Source organism: Dermochelys coriacea, chromosome 2 (genome assembly GCF_009764565.3).
Source record: "Dermochelys coriacea isolate rDerCor1 chromosome 2, rDerCor1.pri.v4, whole genome shotgun sequence".
NCBI lineage: Eukaryota > Metazoa > Chordata > Testudines > Dermochelyidae > Dermochelys > Dermochelys coriacea.
The window spans coordinates 243085142-243105609 of record NC_050069.1 but is presented as its reverse complement, the minus strand read 5'-3'; the positions used below and the strand labels follow the sequence as shown (position 1 = coordinate 243105609).

Here is a 20468-nt window from a genome sequence, read left to right as displayed (position 1 = left end):
TGTTCTGGGCTGTTGTTTTTCTTGGACCTCAAGATGCAGCATTGAGTATGGATTATGCTCAAGGCTCCAGGCTTCAAACCCTGTCAGACCTGCTACAAGTCTTTTCCCTGCAGCAACAGGCATTCAAGCAGCTTCAGTTGCTTTGGGAAAAAACACATTCCCTCCATATGCAAGATCTACTCAAATTCAGGAACTAATAAAGCAAGAAATTCAGAGAGGTCAAACTTAAACTCCTATTCTCTGAGACCCACAGGGTCTGAGTCATCCCCTGTACATTGGAGCAGCCACCTGCCTCCAGTTCTTTGGTAGCAAACACTCCAGGGGCCCTAGGGGACCACCACCAAAGAAGAAAAGACCCCGCTCCTGAGAACGGGACAAGAGAAGAGAAAATTCACCCCTGCAGACAGCAGCTCTAGAACCCAGCAAAGGCTGCTGTCATATACTGACCCAGCCTCAGTACAATCCCCAGTACTGTGATATATATTACTCCTGAAGGTCCATACCAGAATCTCCAGTACAATCTAGGCTGCTCTCTCATGAAGATCTTCAACTCATGGAAGAGCTTGAATCACCATTGTTGACAGATACTAAAAGGATTCACCACTGTTACCGACACATTTCTTGGAGCCTACTTACCCTCCATCCATACCATTGTCAACTGTGGCTTGTCCTCCAGTACCATTACAGTCTCCACTCCACTGAAACTCATAGCAGGAAACACGTCAGAGACCTTGGCAGGGACATCCATGGGGCCTCACTCCATCTCTTTTGCTCCACCTCAGTGGTCATACTGGAACCCCTGGGCCTCTTATGGTGACCAGTTCTACAGGGTTCCACCTCATAAAAGGATGTGTCAGGAGCAACAACCAACACCCTTCAGTGTTGCTCAACAGGAACATCCCAAGTGGAACATGAACCAGCTGAAGAGGAAGAAACACCCCATTCACACAAGTCCTCTTCCTCACCAGATGAGGCAGTCATGCCTCTTCCATCATCTTACCCTGATGATTTCAAGGCCTTCCAGGACCTTATGTAATGTGTGGCAGACACATACATCTCCTCAGGGCAAGATTGCACTACCTATCCCCAGCCTCAATGGTGTGGCAAATTCCAGCCACTGTACCACTTACATGCAATCGGGTTGACAAGTAGTACTATATCCGGCCCATAGGCTTGGACTATTTTTTCCTTCACCCTACAAGTAACACGCTGGTAGTTGAGGCAGTTAACGAATAGAAAATGCAACATTGGTTCTGTTCAACCCCATCAAATAAAGCTAAAACATCTGGATCGTAAGAGCTACTGCTTGGCCTCTCTACAGTTCAGAAAAGCCTATTACAAGTCCTGATGGCAAAGTACAACTTCACATATTATTCCAAATTTGTATCTTTTATTGTACACCGGCCTCAGGATCACAGGGAACAATTTCAGGCCCTCATTATGTAAGGCTAGACAGTTGCCAAAGCATCTCTCCAAGCCTCACTTGATGCAGTCAACATAGCCAAATGCCCCATAGCTAGGGCAATTGTTCTTCGAGTCGATTTCCATTGTAGGTGTGTGCGTACAAACGTGCAGCTCTTGGAGACTTTTGGCTTAGCGGTATCGATAGGGCCAGCTGTGGCACCCTCTGAAGTGCTGTGCTCATGGCGCAATATATCAGGCGCTGCCAGCCCTACGCCCTCTCGGTTCCAAGACTGTGAACTCCAAGCCCATCTCCTGGGATTCTGCTTGAGAGTCACCTACAATGGAATCAACATGAGCAAACACTCGAAGAAAAAAAATCACCTTTTTGTTAACTGTTCTTCGAGATGTATTGCTCATGTCCATTCCATTACCCACTCTCCAGTCCCTCTGTCGGAGTTGTGGGCAAGAAGGAACTGAGAGGGCACAGGGCTGGCTGAGCCTGATATACCATGCCATGAGCACAGCACTCCAGAGGGCGCCACACCCAGCTCTCCAGGTACCACTAAGGTAAAAGTCTCCGATGACCATGCATATGGATGTGTGCGCACCTACAGTGGAATGGACATGAGCAACACATCTCAAAGAACAACAGTTACAAAAAGGTGAGTAACCATTTTTTATGTGCTGTATGCACCCCAAGCTTCCTGGCTGCAGTACTCTGGCCTTCCCTAGAAGGTACAAAATACTGTTGAGGGGACTGAACTGTTTAGCAACACCACAGATGGGTCCCTTTGCTCTCTCAAGAACTCATGGGTGATGCTATGATCTCTGGGCAATTACACACCTGTGACAAATAAGAAATACAGCAGGTCACAGACTGCTCCATAATCTTGTTCAGTTTACCCCCAGCCCATGAGGCCAACTGAACCCCTCAGGAAGAGCCCAGATCTAAAAAAGGGTATTCTCCCAATCAGTGACATCTTCAAAATGTCAATGTCCACCCATTGGTCAAGAGTCACGAACCATCTCCCACTCTAGATCCTGCACTTCACCATCATTATGGGGATTGTCTTTCCCCTTTTCTCTCTTCCTTGGAGCTTATCACCTTTGACATGTGGATCTTGGAATAATTTCTACAGGTTATTCCATCCAATTCGGCTCTCTACTCCGCCACCCCCAACCCACTCTCTGTCTCTTTTCAGGGACCCTTCTCATGAGGTCTTTCTCAGGTAAGAAGTACAATCCCTGCTAACACTGGGGAGTGGGTAGCAGGGTTGGCGATCAACCCTGTTCCCCTGGACTTTTGTTAGGAAAGTGTTCTATTCTCAATACTTCTTGGTCCTGAAGAGAAATTGGAGAAGGAGGCCAATTCTAGACCTTAGAACTTTGAACAGGTGCATCCATGCTCAATGGCTCAGAATGGAAACCCTATCAGTCGCTGCTTCCCACCATCCCTAGATGTGAATAATTGTCTTTCCCTACCTGGATGATTAGCTCCTATAAGGTCACTTGCTTCTAGAGATATAGACAGCAACCACAAAACCTGATCTCTGTTTCACTTGGTAGGCCTTTACCTCAACACAAAAAAAATCTATGCTCTCACCCTTTCAATACATAGATTTCATTGGGGCCATTTCATCTCCACTACTGTTAGACCCTACTTGCCGAAAGACAGATTTGCCACAATGTCCAGCCTTGTTTCAAAGATAAAACAAAGACGACAAACCACAGCACATTCTCTGCAAATGGGTGTCCATACCTTGAAGGGGCCTCATCTCTCTAATTTGGTGGAATGACCCCCTAAATGTGGGAGTTCCATTCCTGCAGCTCCCTTCCCCTGAGAGTCATTACCATAGACACTTCTCTGCTAGGTTGGGGCACACACTGCCAAAACCTCATAGCTCAGAGAAGATGGACCCCTCTGAAGTTTATCCTCAATATCAACATATTGGAGCTCAGAGCAGTTCATCATACTTGCTAGCACTTCCTCCTCCACATCAGGGGCCACCTGACCAGAATAATGCTGAACTACAGAGCAGCAGTGTATTATATATCAACTGTCAAGGCGGAGAAAGATCCTATTCATTATGTGCAGAAGCCATAAAACTGGTAAATATACAGTGCATACAGATTTCAATTGTTAATCTACCAGGACTATAGAACAGAATTACGGATTCTCTCAGCAGACCTTTCAACATTAACCGTGAGTAGGAGCTGTGAACAATGAGGTTTTCCAAAAGATATGTCTTACCTGGAGCAATCCACGGATAGATTTCTTCACAACTCCATCCAATGAGAAGTGTAGATGACTTTGCTTGAGGGGAGAAAATGGCTGCAACTCAATGGCGGATACCTTAATTATTCCTTAGCCTTGTGTACTGCTTTATGCTTGTCCCCCCGTACTCCCCTACTGCTTATATTCCTGAACTATTTGAAACAAGAAAGATTACCAGCCATCATCATAGCACAGTTTTGACTCAGACAGTTGTGGTTCACAAAGCTGGTTCACATATCTCTGCAACCACCTCTCCATCTTTCCCTGTCAGTGAATCTCCTCACCCAACAGTCAAGATCCATCTCCTCCATCCACCCGACTCTTCCGGCACTTCACCTCAAGGCCTGGCTACTAGATAGCTCTCTGGTATAGAACAAGACTGCTCCCCAGGTGTATTAACAGTTCTCAGTTCTGCTTCATAGCAGACTTTCAACAAGGAAAACTTAATTGCAGAAGCGGAAACTCTTCCAGACTTGGTGCAGTTGCCGATCTATGCCTCGTCTTTAGTCTTGCCTTACACATATTCTCGATTACCTGTTCAACTTAAAAACCTCAGGATTATTGTTGAGTTCCATTAAAGTTCACCTAGCCACTATCACAGCTTTTCACACACAGCCCCTATTGAGAGGTTTTCAGTTTTCACCCATCCAGCCACAACGAGGTTTATGAAAGGCCTCTTTCCACCATGGGGCCCCAACTTAGTCCCCAGTATACTGAGGAAACCTCCATGATCATGGAACCTATGACTAACTGTTCTCTCCTTCATTTGTCCCTTAACGTGACATTCTTCATAGCCATCACCTTGGCTAGGAGGATAGGAGAGCTTGGAGCCTTGGTGGCTGCACCCAGTATATACAGTGTTTCACTGTGACAAGGTCATGCTTCATTTTCACTATCTCTTCTTTCCCATGGTTTCCTCAGAATTTCACATCAACCAAGAGATTCACCTGCCTGTTTTCTATCCCATGCCTCACTCTTCCATAGAAGAAATGGGCTTTCATACACTGGACATAAGAAGAGCTCCCACCTTTTTTCATAGATGTGACCAGGCGTGTCAGGATTTGACCCAGGCTTTTCATCTCAATTGCAAAATGTATGAAAAGACAGTCAATTTCCACCCAAACACTATCCAAATTGTGTTACTGGCTGCATTTTAAACTGTTACAAAGCCTCAGGTGTTGGCCCTCCTCCAAGAGACATTGCTCAGTCTACCTCATTAGCCCTTCAGAAAAACATACCTATTCCAGACATCTGCAGAGCAGCCACCTGATCTTCAGTACCCACATTTTCCCAGCACTCTGCTTTTGTGACTGCTCTCAGACTGTTCCGTAATCTGCACTGAATCCTCCTCCGCAGCAACCTTCTCCATGATGGGGGGACTGCTCAGGAGTCTCCTCAGGTGGAGCACCCATAGAGACGCTACTCAAAGGAGGAGAGATTATTTATCTTGTACAGTAACTGGAGTTCTTTGAGATGCGTGTACCTATGTGTGTCCCACCACCCACCCTTTTTCTGCTCTGCCTTGGAGTCTTTCTCTTTGGACTTTTGTGGTTGAGAAGGAATTGGAGTGGCAGCAGGTTCACCCCTCCCTATATACCTTCCTGTTGGGGCATGAGGGTGACTGGGGCACAGGAGACACTGCCAAAAAAAAAAAACCCTCCAATTAAGAGAACATGGTCGTGCATGTTTATCCTGATGTGGAGCAGCCACAGGGGGACCCAACTCAAAAATTCCTGAACAAGGTAGGTAACCGCTCCTTCTTGATGTGTGTATTGTTTGGTTAAATACACCCATAGCTTGCCTTCTTGCAGAGGAGTAGCTACCTCCATGCTTAGGACTAAATTAACTCTTTTTACCCATATAGCAGACTCGAGAGAAATAGAGACTGAGATATCTATAATAGTTGTATGGTAGAGTTATTTTCCATGTTCTTCACTGCTAGATACTTATTTTTAATAAAAGCTGAAATTCTGATGTAATCTTATGATTCAGAATATGAATGGCCCTCTAAGCGCGGCCTATAGTGCCTATGTCTTAATCCAGCTTTGGATCCATTATCTATCTCATCTTGAAAGATCGTTGATCTAATGGAGTGTTTTTTCATTCTGTCTATTTCACTTTGATATTAAGTTCAGTTGCTAAATATCTCTAGGTTACTATATTTTTAACCATTAGTAACTTTTAATATTTTATTCCTTCCCCATTCAGAAGCCCCAAACTGTCTAGACAATCTTTACATGCAATTCACTTGCCAAATTCAATTTTAAAACAGAAGTTGTAAAGTTATGTAATTGCAAAAACAATAATAACTCTATAACTCTTTGAACACTACTGTTTGGGAAGATGATGCATTCTGACCATTTGTCTGGGATTGGGGCAGGCATTGGGAGGAGGAAGGATGTTCTGAACCTGGAAGAGAAGTATATGAAGTAAGTGTTTGTGGTGGGATGAGAAATTCACTTGGAGAGGGATAAAGGGCTGTAAAAGAAGGTTGGATACTTATTATGAAACATTAGGGGAGAGTGTTTGGCAGATGAGAGAGAAGTGGGAATAAGTGCTTTACTGAGGCTGGGGACCATGCTGGCTGGGTTGTGTCTTCCTCTGCGTTTTAAAGATATTATTCAATTTTACTGTAATTATTTTTGTACTTGTGTGGATTAGGAGTGAAGTATGCTCGTTCTTTATATAAGTATAGTATAATTTTATCTATTTTTGTTTTTGGAAGCATTGACATTTTCGTCCTTTAGTTTGTAAAGGAGATTAAATTTACATAATTCTTCTGTTTGTATACTTGTCTGTGCAAATGTCACCACCAATGGCATCAGTACTTCGCTGGGAATAGTGTCTGTCAACTGCAGCTGTAAAGTCAGAAGAGGGAGCTCCCAACATTGTTTTTTGTGTGTCTTGACTAAATAAAGGATAGTGCATGTTTTTAATACAATAGCCAAACAAAAATGGAGGGTAGATGTTTGGGTACAGAGAGTATCCTCTGCCAGCTCATAAGATTTTCTGTATTGCTGCTGTAAGTGATGTGGTAACAAATCCTGTGCTATGCAGGAGGTTGAACTAGACCCTTTCCATCTTTGAATCTATGAAATCGCAGTCTTACTTTGTAAGTTTATTGGTACTTGCCCAAATTTTCAAAATGAAGGTATTGTTAGTATTCAATATATTTACATCCAAACAAGGGTTCAGAGAATAACTAAGAGAAAGGGAATGTTCTTTTCAGAAATTCTATGTACTGTAGTGCACCAGAGCTACCTGGCAGTAACTGAAAATTGATGTTATAAATGGCTGCTTATGATGTTGTTATATTTAGCTTCATCCCAGAGTAAATTTTAATGCCATATTATAAACACATGAAAAACTAAATTTAGACTGGAAATGCTGACGGAGCTCTTGACTACGAGAGATTGAATAACCTCGTGCGACAACCATTGTCACCGCTTTATCTACTTGGATAAAAAACTACAAGTAATGGAAGAATAACTAGTGAACTTTTGTCTTATAGAGACACACGAAGAGCGTTATGCCATATATTTTAAGAGAGCCATTCTGGAACAGATTTTTAATATCTTTTGTTAGGTTACTCAGTATCCCTATGGAAATATTTTATATGAATTCAGATTTTTTAAAAATATTGAACATAAGACTGTATTTTTAGTGTCTCATTTTGTTTCCCAGATTTTGAATGCAACACTTCAAATGTATATCAGTAATTAAAATAGCCCATTGTTATTTTGTCCCAGACTATTTGGTCATTCCATAAGGGCTGTTGCCTGTATTGTATATTTCCTGAGGGTATGAGAGCCTATGCCTCCGACATATAATAAACTTCTCTTCATCTTTCTCTAGTGCTATTAAAACTTTTGTTTTAAAAAGTATACTAATGAATAGAAATGTTACAACAAGAACTGAAGTCTTGTATTTTCCCTTCATCATGCATCATCCATTTTAATTAGACAAAAGGGTGGTGAGCACTGTAACAAGAGTCTGGAATTAAAATCATTAATTGATGTCAAGTTGAAGAGAGACTGCTAACATGATTTTAGTGACAGCAGGAAAGAAATTAACCTATTACTTTATTTAGTATATTAGATTATTTAATATTTTTTCCTATGCAAGGTCAATGAACTTTGATTATGGAAAAGGACAAATGATAAGAACAATGTGAATATTCATTATTGTCTAGCAATGAAACATACACAATAAACCCTATGAAAACTAAAAACAAAAACAAAAAAATCAAAAGGCATGCACCAAAACTTCAGTTTCTCTTCACAATAGCTTCTTACATATTCTAAATGATCATCATCTACCATATGGTCTGTTTTTAGTTGGCCACATGTGTTAACAAGAGATATCTGATGGAAAAAGTGCGTCCAACAAAATATTACTTTTCTATAGAATAGAGGGAAAATATCAACATAGCAAAAACTGAACACATTTCCCCCGTGATGATGATTGGAATAACTGACTCTCTTTGCATCACTGGAAATTTGGACTAATAAGAGTTGACATTTAATGTTAAGCATCTACCTTACTCTTGAGAAGAAAGGATGACAACAGCATCCTACAGATAATTTGTGACCTGAAAGGTCATAATAAAAGAATAAAGGCAGCGTTATCTTCCAGTATAGGCCATCTGGAACTATTAAAGTATCAGATGGAGTAAGGGTTGAACAGCAGGACACTCTCCTGGTGTCCTTCCAAATTTCCCAGAGAGACCATAATATTTTTATTGGAAAACACCCACCCCCACCCACCCCAGCCAAATATTTTCATAAAACTGTTTCATCCTATATAAAGAAAAAAAGTAATTCTATATACTGTAATATAAAGAGAATTTCTGCTTGGTTTTGTTACATAACCTACTAAGTGTTCACATGTATCTTTAAAATAGAACCATACCACATTCGGTTGTAAAGTCTGCTTTCGGTTTGGTTTATCCCTATGCTGCTTAACGCCTCTCATCAGAGATCATCCCCTCTACATCCATATATACAATAGATATTCATTGTTCCATTGTTTTCCATAGAAGTGTGAGCCACAGCAAACCTTTTCTGGCATCCTGGACAACATTTTGCATACAATTCCTTAGTGAGTATAAGAAAAAAAAATCAAAATATGAATTTCTCTTGTGTGATCTTTGGGAAGGAGTATAGATGTGAGTGGTGTTTGTTCTTTTCACCATCGGTTTAGTGGAGAGCATTTTAGTATTGTTGATTGTATTTTTACATAATGCTTTAATGTTTTAAGATGAGTGCAGTGTATCAAGTAATTCAGTAGCCATACTTTTTGCAAAAGAGAACACGGAAGTGGAGCATAAGAGGACTGAGCTTTGGCTAATTCTTTTGGCCCAGTCCTGCTGCCACTGAAGTCTATGAAACTATTGCCACTGACTTCAGTTGATGCTTAAATTGGGCCATTGGTGGAATGACAATTGCTAAAAATGGTCAGTTTTTTAATAAACAGCTTTTATTTTCTTTAAGTACCTTTCATAGTGCACACAGAGTACTAGATCGTATATTAAAGGTCTTCTGTATCTATGTATCTAGGCAGTACAATGGCTCACCCATCTCTGTTGGAAACTTAGGTTCAAATCAAGAATGCATTCTAAAGAGAAACTGAAATCTGCAAGGAATTTTAGGGAAAAATGTTTTTCCCCAAATCTGACAAATTATTGCAGGGACAATGGATTTGCTTTTATTTTTTAATCCAACGTGGCCATACACTTACATTTTAATACCACATACCCATTTTTAAAAAAAAGCAAGAGTCATTCCACTATGTTTATTAACTGGTTAAACTAAACTGTGTTTGTTGCTGTTGAACTGAACAGCACTGAAAACCCATGAAATCCTCTAGGCTGCACTACAGGAGTCTAACACTTTGTAGCTAGCAGCACTTAAACAGTGTGTTTACTTTAATTCTTAAGGACAGTAGCAATTATCTGAATAATCAAAAGGATACCTGATAGCATATTTACAACATGCAGCATAGGCTCCATCCACAGTGCAGCTGGAATCTTCATTTTGTAATAAGTTAAGGGCGCAATCATTTTAACAGGTTACAAGTGATACAGTTCAGGTTGACAATGCCGAAGCTTTTCTGCCCTCACAACTGTGTTTTCATGTTCACAACTAAGTGTTGCCAATCAGGGGAGCAATTTAGGGAAGCATTCTGAGAAATTTTGCTATCCCCTGGAGCCCCAGCAACAGTTGCACACACCAAAACTGTGGATATTTTTGTTTTTTCTCTTTAGGATTTATGGAATTTCTTACGTAAAATCTATAATCCTCCGCCTTACAGGGCATGCTCGCTTTTTCCATCATGGAGACTTTTTTGTCACTACAGATTGCTTCATCTTCCAGCTTCAGGATTATGCTGCTTGTCACCCAATGCTGTGGAAGCACAACCACATAGAGGAGATAACAGCACCCAGCTTGCTCTAAGTAGGTGCCTGAAAAGGAGGCAGAGGTGCATGCAGAATTTGCTGTCCATTTATGTTACCAAACTGAAGACTGAGGAGGAGACTGTGGACTTGGCTGAGCTCAGCCTCTTGGCGGGATGATGATCTAAGTGCCTGAACCAGCAGTTACTAGACAAGACAGCTGCGAATGACCAAGCACATTTCTGACATTCTGTGTGTCTGGCTGGTGAATGGCCTAACGACAGAAATGTGTGAGTATTCGATCTACTGTCCCTCTGCATGATAGAGTTGTGGAGACTGGCCACAAACACCAAATGCTGTTCCCTGGCAGAGCTCTGTGTCTCTGGGAAGATCACAGTCGAAGAAGTGGTCCAACAAAGCAAGTGCTACTGACTTGTCTGACTGATAAAAATGGTGCTCCTGATGTAAGCAGGGGAGAGTTTGAACACCACTGCTGGAGCTTCCCAAGTCATGCTTGGATTACTGATGGATCTGATTTTGCACTTCTTTGTTCTTTCAGTCAGGCCAAAGCATTGAATATTCAGCTAAAAGTTTTGCTGCTCTGTGGTAGATCACAGGAGCCACTTCCAGGGAGGTAGATATCATTTGGTGTGGCAAGTTTCAAGATGCCAGAACATAAAAGACTTCCTAAGAGACAGACTGCAACATTACTATCCCTTCCCCTCAGCAGGGTTACCAGCTGGGTTTCTGTGCCAACTGCACTTCTTGGCTTTTGACTCCATGCCCAGATTATAAGGATGAAGACATGTTGGCTCAGTTGTGTCAGAGTGGTGCTTCATGTATTTTGGGAGACTGGAGGGCCAGAGCTGAAGAGAAATGACACATATACCATCATGACTACTTGGTGTGTGCTTTCAGAACATCTGTGAACGCAAAGAAGAGCATACTATGGGATGTTAAAGCTGGCCTCTGAACTCTGTGCTGGCTATTCCTGGCTGTACTGTGCAGGTGAGCAGGAAAAGGAACGCTCTGTGCTATTAATTCTTTCACTTTGATGCTTGAAGCAAATGGAGGGTGAAAAGGAATGAGCGCTCCATGTTCCTGCTTCTGCAGGGTTTTCCTACTTGACCTTTTTTTCTTTTTGCTTGTATTTAATATACTAATGTGTGTCTGTCCATCAGTGCTATCCATAATAAAATGATTTTGATTAAAATGTTCCTTCCGTAGATTCCACAGAGATGAATGTTAGCTTAAAAAATGAATACAATCCCCCAAAATTCTGCAAGTTCTGCAAACTGTGCAAAATTGTCAGAGTAATGTATGGGAGTGTAGCTGAGATTCTGGTTTTCAGCCATTTATCATAATTGGTGGTAATTCTCACCTGTGCCTTCAAGGTACCATTGGAAGCAGGTCTGAGATCTTTGGATGGATGGATGGATGGATGGGTGGGATCCATAATAAGTAGAAAAGTGGTTATGAGACTAAGATAAAGATCAAAGAAAGATACAGAAGAGGGTAATTTCACACACATGCTAGATTGCGGAAAACTTGGAAAAGGCTGCCATCACCCTGAAAGCAGTAGAGAGGGGAATGGACTGCATGAGCTAGCTTACTTGCTGGTATGCCAAGCCCGTAAGGCATTTTCCACCAGTAAAGGGAGATCTCTGGCAAGAAACAGTTACAGACCAACCCACCTAATAACCTCTTTATTGGATGGACACTCTGGCAAATACTGGCCTGAATGCTGGCATCCCATTTGAATGGCACACATATGTTGACAGACTTTCTGTCACTGCCATCGTTTTTTCCTGTTTTGAATCCATTACACAGAAGCAGGCCAGTCAGGTGGCTGAAGCAAAGAGAAATTAACTATTATGGGAAGCTGGTCCAGTGAACTGGCAGTATCGAGCGGCTTGTCATTTAGCTTCTGCCCTTACATAATGCTACTTCTATCCTTAATAAATACTGCTTCAGTCATCACTGGTGTGGAATTGTGACTGTTCAATGCAGATTTTTGTAATACACTGAGCCTTGATGGAAGAGGCTAGGATACTGATTATCACTTGGGCAATGGTTGAATCTTGGCAGCAGCAGGAGCAACAAATTAAATTGGCGAGGCATATTGCAGACCTGAAGCATCAGTCAATCCCATTTCTGCTTTTATGGGAGGACAGTTGTGCCTTCACAACAGATCTAGTGCTTATGAACTGGGTGCTGTGGTTCATTACAGACTCCCTCCCAGTGTGCTTGCTACAAACTGCACTCCCATACTGTGCACATTAATAAAGACATAGGGTAGACTTTCCAAAATACCTAAATCGCTAATTTAAAAAGTCCCACAAATGGTATTTAGGCTGCTTTAGGTACTCTTGAAAAATTTACTCTAAGCCAATATTTGAGTTAGGCTTTTCCTCTTCCAATGGCCAGATCAGCTTATCGACCTTGACTCTCATCTGCTGGTATCTCAGGTTTGAGTTTTCCACTGTCCACAAATTCAATTGCCTGACATGGGTCTACTTGTTAGCACTCAGTCCAGTCTCTTGAAAGGGGAACAGTTTGTCTGTGGTTGCTGGAGATGTTATTCAAATCCTTCTCTTAGTTGTACTACACCTTCATGCAGTTTTTCTTCGGCGCTGCCAAACGATCATAGAACCATAAGGTTAAAAGAGACTGCAAGGGTCATCTAGTCTGCTGGATCTCATTCTTAGCAATGTGATCAGAGACTTGCTGATACTCCCTTTGGCTTCATTTGGCAGATTTCAAATTGGTTGGAATGGTCTTCTCACTCTAGAAAGCAAGATCTTGATAATTCCTTTTCGGCAAAGTGTATTGTCTGTTTCTCCATAATAGAGATGGGCGCTGATGACCAGGTCAAAGCTATCTGGACGATAGTGTAATTATAAACCTACTTTCAGCTTCCAGGTGACATAGTCAGGTAAGATTTTTGACTTAAGTACAGGGAATAGAGTCCCAGGAGTCATACACAGTGGTACCTACAGAATATGTATCCATACTAGTTATGGAGAGGAGAAGAACTAGATTTACCAGTTACAGTGGTATAGTGAGAGGAGCACATCTACACAGCAAAATAACCATGTGCCCAATGACTTACAGGAAGCCATGAGTGTGCCAGAGTAGGCCTCTAGCAAGAGCAATGCAAGCCTAGGGTTCACTCCTGGTTATCCACGTATTAACCACATGCTGTAGTGGCTTGGTAACTGGATTAGGGGCCTTTATTTCTCTGAAACATCATTTCAAATGAACATAAAATCAAGAGGTGATAGGTAGTCTAGTGTCAATAGATCAGCTTGTTAGTGGAAAGTTCTTGGTACAGTTATATGAAGTTCTGTTGCTAATAGTGTTGTCATTTAAGTGGTCATCATTAGCCTTTGAAGTTAATGCCCCACAGATGTACATTAAGAGAGTTCACACCTTGCCCCATGCTATGGTTTCAGACTGTCTGCCGCCTCAGAAATACAGCAGTGCATCAGTTGACATTTTCAAGGCTATCTTTACAACCAGATGGGCTTAGAAACTTCTTGTGTTTTTAATCTAAAAGTTCAGATTCTTTTTAACGCAGAAAAATTAGTCAATGTTTGCAAAATGCCTTGAAGATTAAAAGGGTTATATAAATGCTAAGCATTATTATTATTATTGTTATTAAATCCATTAGCAATCTGTAGGCTGGCCCTAAATCCTCAGAATTAGCTGATTTAAAATGCCAGACACAGGCATTTTTATTATCCCATGTCATAAGTAAATTACATTCAGCAGTTGTCAGTCTACTATCTTTTGGCGTATATCCACATCACAGAGCTGCTGCGTGATGGTCAGTCTCTTCTCCTAAGGCAGGATTTAAATAGCAGGAGTTAGAAACACTCGTGGGGATGAAACAATGTCAGTGACTGCTCGGCTCTAGCCCCTGCTGCACTGTATATTTTCATTAATGTATACATGCACATATGTATTTTAATCCCTTCTAAATGTTGTAAATTCCAAATTTACCATATGTATATTTATTTAATGAAATGCATAGAAATCAGGTGAGTGGAACTCATATACCAAGCAAGAAACCAAAAAAGTTTTAAAAAATTTAAAAAGCCTGTTGAAGCATTCACTTCTAGTGCTGGTTATTTAGCCCCAAATGCATAAAGACATTTCAGAGGGGTTTAAATCATAGACATTACAGCACAAAGCATCCTTTGGGGCAATAGCCAGCATTCTTTGTGAACATGTGTTTAAATCTTTTGTTCTTGTCATAGGATTCCTTTAGATTTGCAGACACAAAATAATGTTAAAACATATTGTGTCCCAAAGAAGACTGTAAGCCAAAACAGTATTTTAAACATTATTTGAAAAACGTGTTGTTTAAACAAGACTAGATACATTTTTAACATTTGAAAGTGATAGCAGTGTGTGTAATAGGCCTGTTTTTCTTTTTGTTCAATCTTAAAGACAGAAAATTAATTTTAAAAACCTTTTATGGGTCAGTAGAAAGGAGCCTCCCAAAACTTTAACCTTAGAATTATGCTGTGTTAAACATTACTGATTGTAAGTGGCAATTGAATACTTGGGGTATAATTCACAGAAAAATTGCTGCTTCTATTTATATGGTATTCAGGCTTGAATCTAATTTTTAACTCTGTGTATTATAATATGGATAAGAGGGCAGGACAAGAGGCAATGGGTTCAAGCTACAGCATAGCAGACTTAGATTAAATTTCGGACTTTGCAGACCCTTCTAACCCTATGATTCTATAATTCTATATATGTATAATAGGATATGCATTACTAATTAATTATAGGTAATATTCTACAAACTAGTCGGGGAACTACCATAATTATTGGCATAACACCTTACTTTATCAATCCTCAGCCATAGGAGAAGAGATAAACACTGTGTGTTGAACCATATGCGGTCACGTGAGCTATGATACTGCATTGCTGCAAAAACATTAATGGCCCATGAATATATGAATGGCAGACTATCATTAAGAATAGATGAAACTTTACAAAGTACATCTTGCTAGGAGGTAGATAGCTATGTCATATTCATGGGAAAACCATGGCTAAATTCACCAGAATGGCAATGTGATATTTATTGTAACATTAAGAATGATCTCACCAGTTGGGTAGGAACAATTCATAATCATCACATGTAAAAATCATATCAGGCATAGTTTGGACTGACCAATACATGTTTTAGTTCATGCCATTTATAGTTAAATTGTCAATTTTCATGCACTAAAAGGTTAGCTGCTTGCAATATTAGAAATATTTGTTCAGTCAAGGCAATATCAACTAAAGCCTCTAGGATGTGATGAAATGATGGCTCTTGAAACTGCAGATAAAATGCCAGAACCTACCAGTGCCTGACTTCCCTTATTTATTTTTCTTTTCAGATAGCAGTAATATCAACAGATGGTACATAAGCCCCAAAAATACAATTAACATAGAACTTCAAAATAGAAATGAAATCTTCAGCTAAAGCAGGTCATTTTTAGACTTTGGTCCTTTTTGTTTATACCTTGTGTATTATAGATAGAACCCAGTATAGTTAAGGTTGCAAACAATTTGAATCACAACCACCTATTCTTTGAATTATGGGACAGTGAAAAATATGCCTTTTCCCCACTATGTAACAAGTTGTAACCACACTATTTTTTAACAGGCATACAGCAAAAACAGTGTAAGTTTGACTTGTTTTGGACATAATTCTCGTGGAGAACTAGTTCCTTTGCCTATTTGAAAAAAAAATGTTTAATCTGAGAAAAATAAGGAGCATTTGAAAAGAGGAAATTGACTCATTCCAGTAAAAAGTGCCCTTAACTCTCTGGGTGTCCTTCGAGAGATGTATTACAAACTGATTACCTCTAGATTTTCTGTTTTCCTAAAAATCAAATGGAAAACCCCCCTAATGTTAATACAAACATTAGATTTTCAAAATAAAACTTTCAAAAAATGAATGAATTACAAAAGTTAACTTGCTCTGGTAATGTTCACTTGATCATATTGCACCTATGTGTATTTTCTGTTTTTTCTTAACTGAAAATCACAACCTATTGCTTTTTATTTGTATGCCATAAAATCTCTTGGAGTCCAGATTCACTTCAAAGTGAATTAGAGTGTAGTGTCTTGTCGCAATATCTAGTGCTGGAAAGATCACTAGAAAAAACAGACTGAGCCTGCACAAACTTTCCATGACAACGTTAGTATAGGTGAGTGGATTGTAAGCAGGTGATTACTACCTAAAAAAGTGGATAGCACTGGCTGGGAAGAGAGGAATGGCCAGGCAGTTATTTTGTGTGAGGAATAGGTGCTTTCACCAAACATCTATGGAGTTCAACAGGAATGAAACCTGCCCCTTCCAACACTTAGCATATGTAATTCCCACCTTTAGTTAATTCAGATGAACTTTTCTGAGGGCTTGTCTACATGACCCCACAGTTCGGACGACAGGAATGTGAACTGCATCATGCATTATGCTGTAACACCCCTGTGTGGACACTACAAATGCAAACTAGAAGGTACTTAGTTTGGGTTAATGTAGTCCTGTTTAAACAGAGCTACATTAACACAAACTTAGATATCTTTTAGTTCACATCCACAGCATCCACACAGAGGAGTTACAGCACAGCACAGCACATTAGCGCACACTGCAGTTCACACCCCTGTAGTCCGAACTGCGGGGCCATATAGACATAGCCTGAGTTATCCCCATGTAGACCAGCTCATAGACTGAAATTGAAAACATTTGAATGTACAGGATGTGCCTGCAATATTGCCCTAAAGCGCTAGTTAGCAAGGAAAAAACCTTGCATTGAAAGAAGTATATTATTGTGAATAAAAGTATTTTCACGAGTCATTTTTTAAAAATTCAGTTTCAGCCTTGTTTTTATTTTGCAGAATTCAAGCTAAAACTCGGGAATTTCGAGAGAGACAAGCTCGTGAACGTGACTATGCCGAGATCCAAGATTTTAACCGGACATTTGGATGTGAGGCTGACCCAGTGTATGCTGGAATGGATTCATATGACTCTTCCACAAACAGTGGTGCAATGACTTTTAACACCAGGCCACAAAGCCCCAAGGAAGGACAGACAGTTGAAGCGTTGTATGCCCAAGTGAAGAAACCAAGAAATTCAAAGTCTTCACCTGTAGACAGGTAGGCACCAGACATCAGTCAATATTGTGTTTCAAAATTCAGCTTTATAATGTTTTTGCCATAGGAGTACTGTTCATCAATTGTAAAGCCAGAGCTGCATTTTATTAATGGCTTTTAAAAAGCCTTTATGTAGAAAAATATTGAATTAACACAAATCAAGTCATAATGGAATGAGAAGCACAAGCTTTTGTAATTATTCTAATATTTCATCTCCTTCTTTAAATGGTTTTGGACCCAAGATTCACTATTTAATATAATTCAAATTATAGTCAAACTTGTAACAGTTTAATTATCAAAGGTCTTGCTAATGTGATTGGAGGACAATGACAGTTCTGAATTCTGTTTGGAGTAATTATTTGAGCTGTGCAAAACTCTTGTAATGAAACCAAAAGCCAGGCAAAGCTTACCTGAATTCTGATTTTATTGCAAATCTGAACCTCAGCTCAGCTCTGTGAACTTTTTTGAGAAAACCTAGGCCAAATAAGTGAACTAGGGCTGGCTTTGGGCCAACTTCCTTACCATGGACTCTGTTGGGGAGGAATTTGTGTATGGCTGTTTGGTGGTCATGGGGGGAGCTGTTTGTTTGTTTTGGTGGCCAAACTATGCTAAATATGTCAGTTTTGCATTGCTTCATTCCAAAATCATGTACAACTCTACTCTGTTTTAGCTGAGACTTGAATTCACCTGAATATTCGCAGCAAAAATTGGGATGCCAAACTCCACAATTTAGAAATGTAAAAAATTGTCTACGTTTCTGTAGACCAAATGTGGCAAAGTTCACACAGCCCCTATTATTAAATAACTAAGAAACGCCTGCCTTGTTAGTTCATATTCCTGGCGTGGCAGCTTTGCATTTTCTAAACGTTGAAAAAAAAACAATTCTAAATTCCTAGTACAGAAGACATTGGTAATTCAATAGAATATATAAATTCATTGCAGATACATTTTAGCTCATAGAGGCCCCCCTTTTCTCTCAAAAGATCAATGCTGCTGCACTTACAATAACCCAATGAAACCATTTCTCCTGGTTGCAATATCTGAGGTCTGTAATCTATATCAGAATAGGACTTTAAATTTGAATATTTCATTTAAAACCAACATTAAATTCCCATGGTGCCAGTGATGATATAGCATTTCACCTCAAGGGGATGTAGCCATCACCTATAATTTAGCTGATTGTTTAGAGCTATTTTTAATAGACGGATGGAAACTGTTATGGGTAACCCTCAGCTGGACCGAGTGGGGAAATATTTTTTAAAAGGATCCTACAACATGGCAGAAATATGTACATTATAACAGAAAAATATGCCATCAGATATTGAGAACTAATGAAGTTTCAGATGGACTTTTCCAAACATTTTTACTAACATTCAGTAACATATGGCTGCCTTTCCTTTTTCAATCACTCTGCTTTTCTAAATTGCTTAGCAAATATGCATGGTGTAGGGCCTATTTTGTGCATAATATAAAATTGTTTATAATAAATACAGTCTGAATATACAGCTTATTTTTTTTAAAGGGGGAAACCTTATGGTTCTAAACAAAGACTGTTTCACCTTTAGGCTTGGAAGTTTTACATACCTTCTTCCTTTTTACTTAACCCTGTATTGACCAATGGAAATATAATTAGGTGCCAGAAATCACATCACTTTTAGTGACCTTGAAAATCAAGATAGTCTGGTTGGATAGTATGGTTGCCACGCTGACTTTTACAACTGTTTTTGTTAGACCAAAGACACTGTTTCATGCCTGAGTTGAATAGTATCAATGTCATATGAAGAAAAAGAGTTATCTTTGATGAAAACCTGGCAGGGAGAAAAGTAAGACCTGCCTGACCTAACTAACTGTGTGGGATCGCTGATGAAAGATCAAGGACAGTGAGAGAGAGCAAAAGTGAAGTTATGGCTGGGATATTGTTGGACTGTGGTGAGAAGGAAGAATTGAAGAGCACACTAGTCTCTTGTTTGCACCTTCAAGCGGTTAGTTATTGAAGTGCAGGAAGTACAGAGGACTTCACTAAGGACTATTGGATCATGCCATGAGAAAAGGAAAGACCCAACACACCCATCAAAATTGAGAAAAAGCAATTCAAAAGCTAGAGTTGGAGCAGAAATAGGCATCTGGAGAAATGACTTCGTGAAAACAGGGTAGTGAGGAAGCAGAGTTGACTAAAGAGAAGGAAGACAGGAAATGTAGCAAGAATGAAACTTGGGAAAAATTGAACAGTTGAAATGAAAAGGGAATCGTATTTGTAAAGTGCCCATCACAGTGGTTCGTATCTGGCTCTATGACACAAACTTGTCTAGTACATGGGAATACTCTCCAACAGGACCCTAGGTCTCCGCTCTCTCCTCCCACTTCTTAATAGAAGTCAAACTCCAAATGGAGTTGGAAAGTACCTTCATTAAAATATGGGTATTGCAGCAAGTCCGAGAGACTCATGCTCAGCTTAATCTCCTATCAAAAACTTAGTCTCTGGTTATGGGTCCTAGTTGAGAGAGCTTGGCATCTGACCCTTGCAAGAGCTTCGTCTCTGACAAATGAAAACCGTGTTTGAATGCAGCTGCCACTCTTGATCACAGTAGTGAGTACCAGTCTTTGAGATTACTGGGATGGGTCCCAGTCTGTTTAGGATTTTGTGAATGAAGGTCAGGATTTGAATTGATTTAATATTCAGTAGGTGAGTCTGGAGAGGGTGTGGTATGTTCATAATCGAGCATCCTGTGTGCATGTCTTCTTTAGTATGTGGATCGCTGCCTGCTTCACCATCTTTATCTTCTTGATGACCTTTATGGTATCTCCAGGCAGATCATGTTACAGTAGTCTGGCCTGGAAATATTGAAATTCTAATTCACCCTTAGGTCATTATCCAAAAAAGGGCAGTGTCTCCTGGCCAGCCATTTATAAGAGACATTTTTTTACCCTCTGGTTGTGCGTTACCTTGACATATGCCTCAGCACTGTATCAACCTGCTAGCTTCTAGTCACCATCTTCCAAGCCCTGAATAACTTTGCCCCTCCTACTTATGTGCCCTCATCTTGTTTCTGATTGCCCCCACTGCCTCCTCTTCACCAGTGATACCAGCCTCATCTGCTTTTTGTCATTTCCCCACACAAATATCTCTATGCCTTTTTCTGTGCCATCTCCCATGTATTGACTGCCCCTTCCTAAGCTTTTTTACAAGGCATCTAACCTCTCAGCCATCAACTTTATTCTGATGACCCACCTCTC

General features: G+C 40.2%; 1 protein-coding gene across 13 annotated transcripts in view; it reads left to right on the top strand.

The window, feature by feature from the left end:
• The window catches only part of PARD3 (par-3 family cell polarity regulator), a 657871-nt gene that overhangs the window by 502006 nt on the left and 135397 nt on the right, over window positions 1-20468 (top strand). For all 13 annotated transcript variants that reach the window (XM_038392147.2, XM_038392144.2, XM_043509558.1 and 10 more), the window contains one exon: window positions 16980-17237. In XM_038392147.2, coding sequence (XP_038248075.1) covers window positions 16980-17237 — 258 coding nt within the window. The remainder of the gene's footprint in view (window positions 1-16979; window positions 17238-20468) is intronic.